The sequence below is a fragment of the Ramularia collo-cygni genome (genome assembly GCF_900074925.1).
Source record: "Ramularia collo-cygni strain URUG2 genome assembly, contig: RCC_scaffold09, whole genome shotgun sequence".
Lineage (NCBI taxonomy): Eukaryota > Fungi > Ascomycota > Dothideomycetes > Mycosphaerellales > Mycosphaerellaceae > Ramularia > Ramularia collo-cygni.
The window spans coordinates 444,502-459,492 of record NW_019716263.1 but is presented as its reverse complement, the minus strand read 5'-3'; the positions used below and the strand labels follow the sequence as shown (position 1 = coordinate 459,492).

The 14,991-nt window shown below is 52.8% G+C and overlaps 4 protein-coding genes; 2 read left to right on the top strand and 2 right to left on the bottom strand.

The window, feature by feature from the left end:
• Positions 1 to 338: 338 nt before the first annotated feature.
• RCC_06259 (related to translation release factor erf3) lies at positions 339 to 2,489 on the top strand (the record flags this gene model as incomplete). The annotated part of the gene is made up of 1 exon (XM_023771520.1): positions 339 to 2,489. The coding sequence occupies one exon, from the start codon at positions 339 to 341 to the stop codon at positions 2,487 to 2,489; it is 2,151 nt and encodes a 716-aa protein (XP_023627288.1).
• A 499-nt stretch (positions 2,490 to 2,988) lies between these two features.
• On the bottom strand, positions 2,989 to 6,693 carry RCC_06258 (uncharacterized protein; the record flags this gene model as incomplete). Its single annotated transcript, XM_023771519.1, has 1 exon — positions 2,989 to 6,693. The coding sequence occupies one exon, from the start codon at positions 6,691 to 6,693 to the stop codon at positions 2,989 to 2,991; it is 3,705 nt and encodes a 1,234-aa protein (XP_023627287.1).
• Positions 6,694 to 7,498: 805 nt separating this feature from the next.
• RCC_06257 (related to ribonucleases P/MRP protein subunit) lies at positions 7,499 to 10,259 on the bottom strand (the record flags this gene model as incomplete). XM_023771518.1 has 2 exons in its annotated part: positions 7,499 to 9,787; positions 9,873 to 10,259. 2 exons carry the CDS (start codon positions 10,257 to 10,259, stop codon positions 7,499 to 7,501), a joined length of 2,676 nt encoding a protein of 891 aa, XP_023627286.1.
• A 301-nt stretch (positions 10,260 to 10,560) lies between these two features.
• RCC_06256 (related to structural maintenance of chromosomes protein 5) lies at positions 10,561 to 14,118 on the top strand (the record flags this gene model as incomplete). XM_023771517.1 has 4 exons in its annotated part: positions 10,561 to 10,701; positions 10,751 to 13,641; positions 13,696 to 13,854; positions 13,908 to 14,118. 4 exons carry the CDS (start codon positions 10,561 to 10,563, stop codon positions 14,116 to 14,118), a joined length of 3,402 nt encoding a protein of 1,133 aa, XP_023627285.1.
• Positions 14,119 to 14,991: the final 873 nt, after the last annotated feature.

Below are 14,991 nucleotides of genomic sequence, written 5' to 3'. Positions count from 1 at the left end.
GCAGTTAGTCAGATCATGATGTGGGCAAGGCGCTTAGTAGTGATGCGTGTGGTTGATGCCCAATTCGTTCGCGTTTATGACGAAAGTCCATGCTGAGGTTGTGGTTAACTTATAACGGGAGTGCCGTTCTACCTCCACGGACCACGGTAGAAATCGTGACGACCCTGGACAAAATTATTCACCCCACCATTGTTCTCGTCCAATCCACCTTTCCACCCTCTTTCTGCCCACTACACAAACACGATCGAATCTGTCCGCTACACTTTGACAGAGATTTCCAAAAAACCTTAGCTGCCTCGTTCCTGCCGCATCGCGCCGTCGAAGGCTTCGCTAGCAACATGGCCAACGGACAGCAGCCGGAATCCTGGGAGGATGAGATGCGCGATGAGGATCTCGCTAATCAGACCCAGCAGCAGCTCAACATGCAAGGCGGTCAGCAGTATGGAGGCCAGGCGTTCGTTCCTGGTGCGCAGAGCTTCACACCCGGTGCGCAGTCTTTCCAGCCCGGCCAACAATTCCAGCAATATGGCTATGGCCAGCAGTACGGTGGCTACCCTCAATACGGCCAGCAACAGCAGCAACAAGGATATGGACAACAGTATGGATACGGCGCTCAGCAAGGCTATCAGCAGCAAGGATACGGTCAGCAAGCATATGCCCAGTATCAGCAGCCACAGCAGCAAGCATATGCCCCTCCACAGCAACGACAGACTCCGATGATTGCTAAGCGCGGAGAGGCTCTACCTGCTGCTAAAGCGGCGACCCCCAAGGCTTCTGCCAACGGGAGTGCTCCAGTGAAGACCCTCTCACYCAGTGCCGCCGATACTGGCGCAGCAGCGCCCAAGGTCGAAAAGGCCGCCGGTGGCGCAAAGGTACTGTCGCYTGGCGGCGGTGCCCCGCCAGCTGCCACCAAATCTGCACCCGCGCCCAAGGAAGCGATCAGCAAGTCAGAGCCAGAGGCAGGCACAAAAGTCGCAGCAGCCAAGGCCATTGAGAAGACTGGCGAACCCACAGCAGCCGTCAGCGGTAGAACATCTCCCACGCCATCCGCATCCGGTCGCTCTTCTCCTGTCCGTACCGAGCAGCAGAAAGAGGCTCAACGAAAGATCGATCTGGCCGCTGAGCAGGCCGCCGAGGTCGATAAAGAGGCGTTGGCCGAAATGTACGGCAAAGAACACGTCAATGTTATCTTCCTGGGTCACGTCGATGCGGGCAAGAGTACGCTTGGAGGAAGCATCCTCTGCGCGACCGGTATGGTCGATGAGCGAACATTGGACAAGTACAGGAGGGACGCCAAAGACATGGGCAATGAATCGTGGTATCTGTCCTGGGCGCTCGACCAGACCAAGGAGGAGCGAGCACAGGGCAAGACTGTCGAGGTCGGACGAGGGTTTTTCGAGACCGAGAAGCGGAGATACTCCATTCTGGACGCCCCTGGACACAAGACATTCGTTCCCAACATGCTATCAGGCGCATCGCAAGCCGATGTCGGTGTGTTGGTTATTTCTGCCCGAAAGGGCGAGTACGAGACGGGATTCGAAAAGGGTGGCCAGACACGCGAGCACGCGGTATTGGCCAAGACCCAGGGGATCAGCAAGCTCATCATCGCCGTCAACAAAATGGACGACATTACCGTGGAGTGGTCCGAGGAGCGTTACAAGGAGTGCTTGCTGAAGCTGACTCAGTTCTTGAAGGGTCTTGGATACAACCCCAAGACAGACCTCACATTTATGCCAGTTGCTGCGCAACAGACCATGGGCATCAAAGATCGAGTGCCAAGCGATGTCTGCTCATGGTACAAAGGTCCATCACTGCTCGAGTACCTGGACTCCATGCAAGCCCTGGATCGTAAAGTTAACGCTCCTTTCATGATGCCCATCGCCGCCAAGTATAGGGATATGGGTACTATGATCGAAGGAAAAATCGAGGCTGGATACATCAAGAAGGACCAGAAATACCTGATGATGCCAAACAGAGCTGAGATTCAGATCAGTGCGTTGTACGGCGAGAGCGAGGAGGAAATTCCACACGCCACCAGCGGCGAGCAGATCCGCCTTCGTATCAAGGGTGCAGAAGAAGAAGACATCTACCCGGGTTTTGTGCTTTGCTCACCGAAGCGCCCAGTCCACTGTGTGACGGCTTTCGAGGCTCAGATCCACCTCCTGGAACTCAAGTCCATTCTCTCCGCTGGTTTTAACTGTGTTATGCACATCCACTCGGCTACAGAAGAGGTCACATTCTCCGAGCTCCTGCACAAGCTTGAGCCCAAGACCAATCGCAAGTCCAAAAAGGCGCCAGGATTCGCAAAGCAGGGAATGAACATTATCGCAAGACTGGAGGTCACAGGTGCCGCGGGAAGTTTGTGTGTTGAGAGATTTGAGGACTACCCACAACTGGGTCGCTTTACCCTGCGCGATCAGGGTCAGACCATTGCAATTGGTAAAATCACCAAGCTGATTTCCGATTCAACCGGCCAGCCTTCGGTTTAAGAAGGTCACCAAGCGGGATTCAGGATTGACGGGTCAGCCTTTTCTTTAAAAAGGTCCTCTCTTAGGCATCCTTAAAACTTAGACGACGAAACGATAGCTGGTGTCTCTCTGGTGTCTTGTCAGTGGTTTTGAACGACATGGGAAAAGTGCGTGACTGTTACAGGGCTGTGCAAGCTGTACGCAATGAGATCCAGCGGGAGATCACACGTTGCGTACTGCACGCGGCCAATAGCGTCGACATTTCGTCACAGCATTGCACTCAATTACCTCGAATTTCTTTGAATTTCACCTTCCTACAATCTCACTACTTGAAACCAATTGGCTCGATGTTTGAGTGTCCCGCTATTGGCCAAGGACCAGACTCTCCATCGAGAGCCTGCCGTATCGGGGTTCTTCGCCTTATGCATGTGATCACTGGGCTACATGTACCTACTCACTCACTGAAAACTGAAGTTGATTCTTCGCAACAGATTCTCTCTTCATACATCGTTCGACCTATCTATCCAGCTGCTCCATGGATGGACTCCCTAGCTATCTGATGCTCCTTACTACTCGACAAGACCCTGAGGAGCTTCTTGAACGTGCTGCCTGTAGAAGCGGTCACCTTATCAACACCTTCAATTTCCTCTCGACTCATGGTCAAGGACATCTTCACTGTCCGATTATCAACCTCCACATTACTGAAGCCAGTTCCATTCCGCTCCTGAAGCATCTCGTCGTCTGTGAGGTCTACGTCGACCATCATGTCCACATCGTTGMTATCAGTCGGAATCGAGRAATGAGACTTTAGCCAGCTCTTACGAAGCGAAAGTCCAAGCACGAGAGCGRCGCYGCGATCGACACTGTTACCGACAATTTTCACTTGTTGCGTTGCTGATCCGACTAACACCTCATGGTCAAGGTATCCTTGAGCTCGCTTTGCTTCCATTACCGTAAGAACACGATGCTCATCCCAATGTAAGCAGCGTCCATTCATGCCATCCGCAACTGCTAGTCTGGTGACTATAGTGGGGAAGAGCTTGTCAGGTAGGACGCGAGCATACATCTTCGATGTAGTGGCTTGCCGGAGTTGACCACTACTCTCACAAAAGCGGAGTGGCTCGCCGGACAATCGACCCTGCTCCCAGGCTTGTACAAGCGTCATGCCACGAGGTCGGATAGGCACTGCTCGCATAAGCAATCTAGATCGGCTGGTCTCGTTTGTGGCTGCTCTATGGTCAGGAAATGCTGGGCATAGCTGCGGCTGAGAGTCGTAGACAGGAGGTAGGTCGCCAACTGCTTCTTGTGGTGAAATATGCGGCAGCGCAACATCAGGGTTGACTTTGCGACTTCCAAACGGTAGCCCATTGCTGGACCTACCCAAACTGCGTGTTGAAATGTCTGGAGGATGAGCATGGCTGCACGGTGGTTGGGGTGGAGGTGTAAGGCCTGGCGCAGTGGCGATAATGAACAATCTCGATCGTTGCTGGCAGCTGCCGTGAGACCACGAATCGCCAAGAAATTGCTGGATCTGATATCCAAGAGCCACAAGCGCGGCAAGGATCTGTTGGAACACGTTGTGTTCTTTTCGCTCATTTCGACCCTCCGTCATGGAGACCACGTTCTCAAGTATCATGTATTGCGGGCAGTAGAGATCAGCAAATGCGACAACAGATGCTACCATCGATGCGTTCTGCTTAGACTGCTCACTGGCCGTGTTAATCTGCATGCGGCTGAAGCCCTGGCACGGAGATCCAGCGGAAATGAGCTGAACTGATCCTGGGGCTGCGACGCTGAGGTCTCCAGAGAGCGCCTTCGCTAGGTAGTCGTTAACAGAGCCTAGGAAGAAATCGACTTCCTGGGGTTGATCCAAGTTGGCTCTATAGCTGTGTAGTGCATGCTCAGTCCAATCGACTGCGTATTGGAACTTCACAGCTCCACCTTCTTCTAGACCTCGATCGAATGTCCCACCTCCGCAGAAGATGCCAAGTCCAGTGAGCTTCTTAAATCCACTGGGAGTTCGAGGATCCCAGCCCTTGTTGATTGACGGGAAGCTGTCGTTCTCAGTCTCACTCGCTTCCATAATGAAGAAATCGCCAGTGCCATTGCGGTCGTATGGGGCTGGCAGATTGCCTCCATCGATTTCTTCGCGTGTAAACGTCTGCACGTGGCACTTTCGAACCACCTGGCCTATTGCATCATCTTCGTCCATCGGGTCGTCGTTGTCACTGTCATTGCCCTTGTCATTTTCCAAAGTGGCCTCAAACACCTCCGAAGTTGCGACCAATTCGTTCGCCCGTRCAGCTGGCTGAGATTCGCGTCGTCTGCGTACATGTAGTCTGCGTAATTTCAAGCGCCTTCTGCCACCCCCAACGACCTGCGCGACTTCACAAAGCGTTAAGAGCGGGTTCCGAACTAGAACAACATCGCCAATCGCATATGCCTCCTCTTCTGTCTCGACGTGATCAGGCTGATGATGGCATCTAAAATCCGTTTCTTGCAGTGTGACGAAGTCAAAGTGGTCCATCTCTGGGACCGTGCGGAATTTTTGCCGTACAAAAAGTCCCTTCTCATTTGCTTGATATGGGTCCTTTGTAAACCAAGCGACATCAACTTTGCGGATGACTTCTCCCAGATCCCAGGATTCCTGGTGTTCCTTCGTGTCACATCCGCAATTGTCTGAGAAGAACAGCTCGTTTTGGAAGGGGTAGTAGACATTCCCGATAGTGGTATCACTTGCATGGTACAGCCAGAGAATGTCAAGGCGGGTCTTCCCATCCTTCGTGTGGATACGCTGAACGTAGGCATACCAGCAATCTGCAACTGACCGCCAACTGCCTTCCTTCTCTGGGGGAAGCATAACAACGTCCCCCACCTTGATGTTGATGGTCTCTGCGCTGTCTGCAGCTTTACTTGCTAAGGAAGCTGGAACACGTGCCTCTGGAGGCTCGGACGTGTTACTTATAGGAGTGAATGCCCTGGGCTCGTACAACGGTGTAAGACCTAGCTTGGCCTTGAGTTGTCGAACTGTTCCTTGGACCTTGGTATCCGTGATTGGAGACTCCACAAATTGATCGGCGAAGTACATGGATTTGAAGCAGTCATATGCGAAGGGAGTGACCACTGTTCTTTTCGCAAGGTTCTCTTGCTCCGGGATTGCATCAAGGCGTGCAGGGTGAACCTCTGCCCAGATAGGTTGCGTGCAAATTTGTATCTCATCGCTAGGTTGTTGAGTGCCGCAGCACTCTTTCCAGAGCAATTCCACGTGAGCTGCGACTGTGGTTCTGAAGTCTCGCAGGTTGGCTTCGCGCAGCCAGATCTGGAGTGATGAGTCCTTGTCCCCATACATTTCCTGCAACCATGTAAGAAATTTCTCTCGAAAATGGGCAATGGTGACTTGCTTAGTGCACAGGAGGTAGTCCACAAAGTGTTTGGTAAACTTCACCAGCCATAAAAATGGCTGGTAGAATCGCTGGTACTCGCGCGCAGGCGTACCTAGCCTTAGCCATGCATCGTGTTTCTTAGCATGACTGGACTGGACGCAAAGTTGATCTCTCATATCCGTAACGTCTGGCTCGCCATATCCATCGACAGCCAGTATCGCAAATCGAACGTTGCGAACGAAGTATTTGTGCGATCCAACCGAAAGGATTCCATCAAAGCAGAACTCTGGGTAGCTATCCCTTGAAAGCCGATCCAATGTCACTAGTTCATTTGCATGGTAGATAGAGGTTTCTGGTCTGTAAATGCTGAATTGATCGAGTGCAATGTACGTGTACTCTTCGTCGTCGAGATGTGCATCTTTATGGGCGGCCACGAGAAGAGAGATGGCCACACGCTCAGACACTTCCTTCAGTGGCGGTTCGAATCCTTGGTAAATGCTCCTTGGGTAGGCTGAGCCATCGCGACAATCGGGAACAAGGACTTTCGCGTTGATAGGTGCGGCTGGCAATTCCCTGGCCTCTTTGGTTGACTCTGAACCCTGTTCCTGTTTGGTTGACTCGGAAGCTCCTCCCAGTGTAAGTGGTGTCACAAAACCATCATTCACAACAGTTGTGCCTGCGCGAGCGCGGAAGCGATCTCCAAGATAATCTGTTCCGGATTCGCTGTGGTGAGCGTTGAAACGTTTGGTGGATGCAACACGCGTCGCGACGCGAATCTCATCTTCGCTGCTCACGAGTTCGCCAGGCTGCTGCTGCCACTCCCTTCTCTTCCTCTTCGGCATTTTGTGATTTTTTATGCTCGGTAGCTGATATTTGCGGTTTGTGCATGAATCAATCCCCGATTACCAATGGCAAACGCGTATTTCCCCTGTGACGGAAAGTTTGTTGGGGTGAGAAGTTCAAAAGTGCCCGAGGTGGAAAAAAGAACAACCTTTGGAAGCTGTGACCTCCCGGCGGACGTTCCGTCCACTTCACTTCAATTCTCTGCGTCAATGGTGCTGCACATTTGATAACGTGGCGTGAACTGTCAATTACGCTGCGATGATGTCCTGCATAGCCAGGTGGGTGGTGAAAGAAGAAGCCCACGAGTTCGAAGCTGAATGTTGCAACAAATGAGGTGGTGAGGTGAAGAGTCGCAAATTTGTACAAAGGTTAGGCAGCATTCCAGGCCGCAGTCATAGAGCAGGCGACTAGTCCCGAAATCTTGTCGTTAAAGTGAATGAAACGAGCCAGGAGCTGGCTCTGCGTGGTGCTTCCTACTTCATTCACATTGAAAGGTACATGTATCATCTCGATACATGAAGAGCGCGATCGCGATTGCTTAGGGTTGGGGTTAGGGTTAGGACGGGTGGGTGATTGCTCCTGCTAAAGTAGCTGCTGGCGTGCTTCGTTGCTCAATTGACGGCTTGAGTCATGTTCGATTAGGGTGACGTTTACGGTACATGTTTGTACGGGGCGCGCATCGATTTCACTCGAAGGTTGATGGGTCCAGAAGCGAAGACGAAGAGGGGAGAACGATCTCGACTTCACCTGTACATGGATTTGTTCATTTCTTGACATGAATATGGTAAAGCAACCTAGCGATGCTCAGACTAATTCCCACTGAGCGAGCCTGCCCACGCTCGTGCCCGCGTTCCTCACAACACACACACTGCTCTCCGCATCAGCACCATGTACTCTGTTGAGCAGGATAGCCCCAATTCCTGTGCCCTGCCCTTCACCAAGATTGAAGTTGCCATTGGTGACAAAGCCAATCAGATATTCCTCATCAGGGCAGGTGGGATAGTTGCTATCGCCAACTGTGGGCGTGACCATTAGTGATGCAGCCAAGCGACGTTGCACAACACCGACTGGTGCGTTCTTTGGCAGCCGTGGCAGGCTGTCCTTTGATCCGCGTTGCTTCATTCCAGTTCGAATGCTGGGATGAAGTGCCAGCCAGCTTTCGCGCAATTGACCTGAGCCGGGCAGGCGATAAATCCGTGCGCAAACTTGTGGCACTCCACGATTCAGCAATGTGATGCGCACGTTGGCCAATGGGTGGTCCATACTTTGAGGTCCGCTGGGACTGGCGCGTCCGATAATAGCCCGCGCCTCAGCAGCAGAATGATGTGTGAACTGCAAGACCTGGGCATCGTCGCATGGAGAATTGATATTCGGACCTTCAGTGTCCTTCGTGGCTTCAGGCCTATGGGCAGAATTGGCATCGGAGGTGATTGGCTCTGTCGACTTCACTCTTGGACCATCGATAAGCCTTTTCCAGTCGCAGGCCCACCCTTCGCCTATCTCGCCCTTCTTGCCATTGCCTATGTCTACTACATCCCAATTGACACGCTTGCTCTTTGGTCGTCGATTCCATTCGGCTTGTCGCTTCTCCCGCTCCTGCATCTCCCATTGCAGGCCCGCTTTCGTGCCAGGAAAGTCTTCCGGAAAGTTTGGCGTTCCAGTTTCGAACGACAGTTGTCGCTTTTCTACAATGCCACCGAAACGTGGCTGGCCGCCTGTAGACAGCGGGTAGTACATGATACTATACCACACAGGCTGTACACACTTCCAGGGAAGAAGCACTGTCCATTTCCCTTGCTTACCATTTGCTGTGGCTGTACAATACAACATGATTGGAATCCGCGGATCGTTCTCAGCAGCATCGGGGAAATGACCAGGAGGAGCCAGAGTCTTGCGACGATTAATGGCTCTTTGACTCTGTAATTTGGAAGAAGCCGAACGCCGCGACTGTCTGTCGAAGAGAGCAGGCGTTCTCTGCTCAAGGTCAACGGGCCAGGAAGTCGTTAGCYCCAACAAACGCTGCTGCTCAGCCGTCGTGCTTGGCATCTTGATTGTTCGTGGCGGGTGATGCAGCCGTGGGTCTTGGACATCGAATGCGAGGAGCGCTCCAGGGGGAAGTCCAGAAGGGTTGGTCAGTCCTGCCAGTGCTTGCCATGTGCTCTGGACGCTACCTTTAGCATGCTCTTCGGCGACCGGCGATGGCCATAGAGCACCCAAAAGAGCTTCCGTAGAACCGGGACCCGTGACTTCAATACTCCCGATTTCGAATCGAAGGTCCTCAACACTGAGCTGCGGCTTTGCGACTTTAGACAGCCGGACCAACTCTTGCCAGAGTTGAAGGAACGCGGAAGGATGGACTCGCACGAATACTTTGCGTTTCCGCTGTTCGGCGTCTACATCAGCATTCTGCTTGCCCAAGGCAGACCAAATCACTGTCACGGGGGCAATTGCCCTGTGTGGGCTCTCGCGCTCATACATAAGACCTTCCCACACTCTTGTACCGCTGCGCCACTTCTTGCCTTTCCCGGACCAAAGACCGTCACTCTGTGGACGAGATCCAACCCCAAGAGCTTTGAGAGCACTCTCGATGCTCCTCTCCTGGCCTTCCAGCCCCAGCGTTGAAACATAGCTCATGTCCCAGGCAACGGCGCCACGCTCGTTGGCAGCTCGATGGGTTGGCCTGTAGCATTTCGCGGTTGGGGTCATTGGCAGGGCAAACCGCCAGAGTGGATCACTAGGAGGCGACATGCGAGCACGCTTCGCATGAAACATATGCGTGGGCAGCCAAGTCTTGTGAAATTGTCGCTTGCGAAACTTAGCTTTGGCCACTGGGGCAGATGCGAGTTTCGCTTGCTTTACTCTCGGGGTACGTGTGGCAATCGCACCAGTCTTCTCATTCGACTGCGTTATACACTTCGAAGCGTCCGGGGTGGATCTCGGCGACTGATTCCCGGTTACATGTACCGCATTCTTCTGAGCTCTCTGTTGAACGCCAAGGGATCGTAGCTTTTTCAATGTCTCCAATCGAAGACGCATATGMCTTGTAGGTTTCCTCCTTCGGGCTGTGATTGTGGGAGTTTGGTCCTCTACCATCTACACATAGGGTTAGACCTAGGGATGACCTCCCAGATTTCTCTCATCTGCAAGGGACGGAAAAAATCAATCACAAGCAACATACCTCTCTCTTGGCCCGCGCTTGTAGTCGTTTCGGTACCTTCTTTACATTGTGACTTGCCGTGCGCCTTCGCAGGTCCTTGGGCACTTGCTGAAAGGCTCTCTTCGTGAGAGCTTTTTTGCTCTGAGACATGCCTTCCTCCAGCGCCCTAATCTCGTATTCGCGGGCCTTGACAAACTTGTCAACGTCCAGCTCGCCATTTTTGAACGCTTTGAAAGAGCTCTGCGCGGACAGCGTGCGAGCATCGCGCATTTTGGACCGTTGGTCCGGCTTATGCTTTTTGTGAGAATTGTTACTCTGCGAGTGCTGATGATTCGTGGGGGCTTCCTTGCGTTTCTTCGACTCGAACCCGGCAGCATGTCGCTGTTGAGGTTGCTGCTGCGGTGCCATTTCTGCAATCTTCTCGAACTTCGGGCAGTCGTACTCTATATCAGGTTGTTCCCCCCTCCCGCCATGCTTACTCTAATTTGTCGTAAATTATTTGATAGATTGGTGCAATGATGGATGGATGCCGCTCTGTTGATGGTTCCCGAGCCCTACCTAGTAAGGTAGGAATTATTGCTGAGCACAGACCACCTTCTCCCAATTTTAAGGTTCACGTCAAACGCGTCTCACGCGTTGCGCTCCGCCAACTCCGGCTGACCTCACATGTTCCCCGCGACGCATTACACAAACACCAACCACCACTGCGATGTCCTCTCCCAACTCCGCGACGCCGCAACGGCGCCGTCGTGAAGATGACGATTCTTCCGATGGCGGCGCATCGAGCAGGAAGCGTCAGCGGACGGACGACGGCGAAGAGGAAGAGGAGGACGATGAGGATGACTCTCCGGTATGTCCCTTTCATAGGCCTCATAGTCATATCTACTGACCTCGGACAGCCTCAGGAGCGTCCGGTGCTTCCCGACAACTATCGTCGCTCCCCCAAGGGCAAAGGCCGCGCGCGGGCCAGCACGTCCCAAGAAAAGCCCCAGGAACACCAACCGGGGTCCATCGTCCGCGTCAAGCTGACGAACTTCGTGACTTACACCAAGGCTGAATTCCATCCTGGTCCAAACTTGAACATGGTCATTGGTCCCAACGGTACCGGCAAGAGCACGCTGGTATGCGCAATCTGCCTTGGGCTTGGGTGGCCTCCAATTCATCTCGGACGAGCAAAGGATATAAACGAGTTCGTCAAGCACGGTGCCAAGCGAGCCATGATTGAAATTGAGTTGAAAGCCGATCCGAAGCGTCACACCCACAACCCAGTCATCACGACAATCATTCCCAGGGACGGCGGCAAATCAGCAGAGTCCAAAACACAATTTCTCATTGACGGCAAGAAAAGTACCAAGAAGGCTGTTACAGACCTGGCCCGGAGCTTCTCCATCCAGGTCGACAATCTATGTCAATTCCTCCCCCAGGACCGCGTGGTTGAGTTTGCGGCTTTGAGCTCAGTGGCCTTGCTCGTAGAGACGCAGAGGGCGGCAGCTCCGGAACAGATGACCATTTGGCATGAAGAGTTGAAAGCGATGCGCAAGCAGGAGAAAGAGAAGCAGGCCGAGCAGCAGGGTGGCATGGAGCAGCTGAAGAATTTGGAGGACCGTCAAAAGGCTCAAGAAGTCGACGTGGAACGCATGCGTAAACGCACAGACTTGCTACAGAAGCTGGCCAACCTCAAGACGATGAAGCCCTTTTGCGAATACTTTGACGCAAAGAACACGCATAGGGCGGCCAAGGATCGCATGAAAGCCGCTCAGAAGGAACTACGAATGCTCGAACGCAGCATGGCACCGCAACTACAAGCGCTACGTGCGAAGCAGGAGTATCAAACTCAGGTGGACAAGCAAGTCGCCCAACAGAAGAAATTGCTGGAGCGCGTTGAGAAGGGAGCCGAGAACAATCTAAAGAAGATCAATGAGACCCAAGCCAAGGTCGAAGGCTGCGACAAGGAGATCAAGGCAGAGAGGGACGGTGGCGCAAAGGCCAAATCTGATGTGGGCAAGCACAAGTTGGAGATTAGGAAACTCGAAACTCTCATGCTGGATCCACCCCCAGAATTCGACCCTGTCACCATAAATGCCGGTATCAGGGAGAAGAGGCAGCAGAGAGACGGCGCAAGAGAGTCGGCTGCAGAGATTTCAATCTCTCTCGAGACCCTCCATGAGCAAGGAAGGCAACGCAAGCGAATGATCGATGATCAGCAGCAGGTCCAAGAAAGCCTGCAATCGCAAGCAGGTCGTCAGACCAACAAGCTTGAGATGGTCTCCAAAGATATGGCAAAGGCCTGGGAATGGATTCAGGCTAACCGAGCAAGCTTTGACAGCCCGGTGTATGGGCCCCCGATGATTGAGTGCTCTTTGAAAGACGCTAGCTACGCGAACGCTGTCGAGGCGGTGATCGGCCCTAGCGAGCTGAAGGCGATCACAGTCACATCCGATCACGACTACAAAATGCTGAACAATCAACTGAGCAAAGTCATGGGACTCTCACAGAAATACATCCGCGCTGTCCACAAGCCGCTGTCATACTTCGCTCCTGCGTTTTCTAAAGATGAGCTGGAGCGCCTTGGATTTGAATCGCTCGTGCTGGATTTGATCGATGGGCCAGAAGATGTTCTGGCCATGTTGTGTGACAACAGAAACATCCACCAGGCGGTCTATACCAGCCGCGACATCCCAAACAGTCAATTCGACGCGCTCGAGAACAGTGCCGTAGGCACCGCGGTATCATCCAGACAAATGTTCACCATCACTCGTCGGCGCGAGTACGGTGCAGATGGCATCAGTTCACGGGCAAACAACTTGAAAGCGGCGCAACTCCTCACTGATCAGCCGGTGGATGTTGAGGCAGAGCGGGCTGTCAGACGGCGCAAGGATGACCTTCAGCGCGAACTGGACCAAATCAAAGAAGAGATCAAAGGTGAGCATGCTCGCCGAGCCAAGTTGAAAGAGGACCAGGCAAGATATGAGCAAGAGCTTCAGGCGCTCGAGAAGGACAAGAGCGATAGGCAGACTCAAAACACACAGTTCAATGGTCTCGGCACGAAGCTGGAAAACATAAAACTGAAGCTCCAGGCCGTTCAAAACGACGATGCCAGCAGAAGCGAAAGGATAGCCGAGATCGTCGGGCGCGCGGACAAGTTCTCGCAGGAGATGGGACAGCAAGCTCTCGACTATGCCAAGGCGGTAGAGCAGCTCCAAGATCTTTGTAAGAATGTCATTGATGCGGAGATTATGTCAATCGAGGCGCGGTCGGACGCAGAGCAGCTTGCACTCCAGCACAAAGACGACGAAGAGGCCCTTGAAGCACGGCGGCGAGAAGTACGACAATTGGAAGAGCATGTGGCCAAGCTTTTGGAACGAGGAAGAAAGCTGCAAGACGAATGTCAGAAGATCCGCGATACATTCTCTCCCGAAGAATTTGATTTTCTGGAAAGTGTCTCTACATGGCTACCTCCACAGCTGAACACTGAGATTCTGGCCGCAGAGGCGGAGCTCGAATCGCTCCACGGCGGCAATGAACACATTGTTCGAGAGTTCGAGCAGCGCGCCAGAAAGATTCAGGAAAAACGAGCTTCCCTCGAGGGCCTGGAGTCGTCTCTGGCAGATCTCACCCAGAGAATTACCGAGACCAGAAACAAGTGGGAACCGAAGCTTGATCGACTTGTGGCTGAGATATCAGAAGCCTTTGCAGAGAACTTCTCCCAAATTCAGTGTGCTGGAGAAGTCGGCGTTGATAAGCACGAGGATTTCGAGCAGTGGAAGATTCAGATCAAGGTCAAATTCAGGTTTGTGATCTGCGGATGCGAGAAGCATATCCGGCGGCTAACTTTGCTCCACAGGGAGAGCGAACAGCTCAGCGTCCTCGACTCACATCGCCAGTCGGGTGGCGAGCGAGCCGTATCTACCATTTTCTATCTTCTTGCGCTGCAAAGTCTTGCTCGAGCACCATTCAGGGTTGTCGATGAGATCAACCAAGGCATGGACCCTCGGAATGAGAGGTTTGTCGGCCTTTCCAGCCATCGTACATGGCGCAGCTAACCCTTTGATATAGACTCGTCCATTCTCGCATGGTAGATATTGCCTRTGCTGAGCATACCAGCCAGTACTTTCTGATCACGCCCAAGCTACTCAGCAACTTGAAGTATCACCCCCATATGAAAGTCCACTGCATCGCTTCCGGCGAGCACATGCCAGAAGATCACAGCCAGCTGGACTTTGGGAAATTGGCTGCCGATGCTTTGACGATCAAGGCGTCGTCGTGATGAGAAACGGGCGTTGCAGTCGCAGAGTTGGGGTTCTCTGCAACATTTCATCGGATCACCGGAATTCATGCTTTGGAGGTGCAGCTGATGTGACAGGGCAAGAATTGATCTGCAAGGCGGTCACGGATACCACTTTGCAGGAACTGTAGGTACGTAGTTACACTATTCTGTGGGACGAGTCTTCCCAGTCTCTTCTGCTTTGCATCGCGCCATCGTGGTCGTTGCAGTACCCGGCGACATCTTGACCGGACAAATTCCAGAAGCGACATCCCATGAAATCTCGATGGTTTTTCAATAAACGGCCGCGGTCTCCGTCCTGGTGATGGAACGATCAGCAAAGAACCCCTTTGAGGGCATTGCATCAGATCATATGCCAAGGACGCTGGGTTGTGAGTTCAGCTACTGCGCAACTAGCGTTTCGTTTAGCAGCAGCCGGGATGACGCCACTCATGTGTACTGAATCCTTTGGCAAGTATCTCCGTTGAGAGCCGACATGTTCTTCTACATGTATGCCGAAGGCGTAAACAGCAGCCAGCACATCATCTCCTAATGTACCGTAAGAGGCACAGGAGTTGTCCGTCCGCTGGGTGCTCAAACGCAAAGCGATATGCGACTACTCTTGCACTTCACTTATTCGCTTTCAGTACGAGGTACGTATCTAGATTCCTACAGAATAGCCGGAAAAATGTCGATAGATAGGCAGAAGGCATACAAGATCTGCAGAAATCACTGACTCGCCTGGCGGAATGAGTGCCGTGGCAAGACTACCAGCATCGAACAAGAAGCCTGAGAGAGTACAAGATACGTGCGTGGTGAATTAATGGGCACAGTGGTCTTGCGATTGGCATTATTTCACTGGCTTTGTGATTCAGC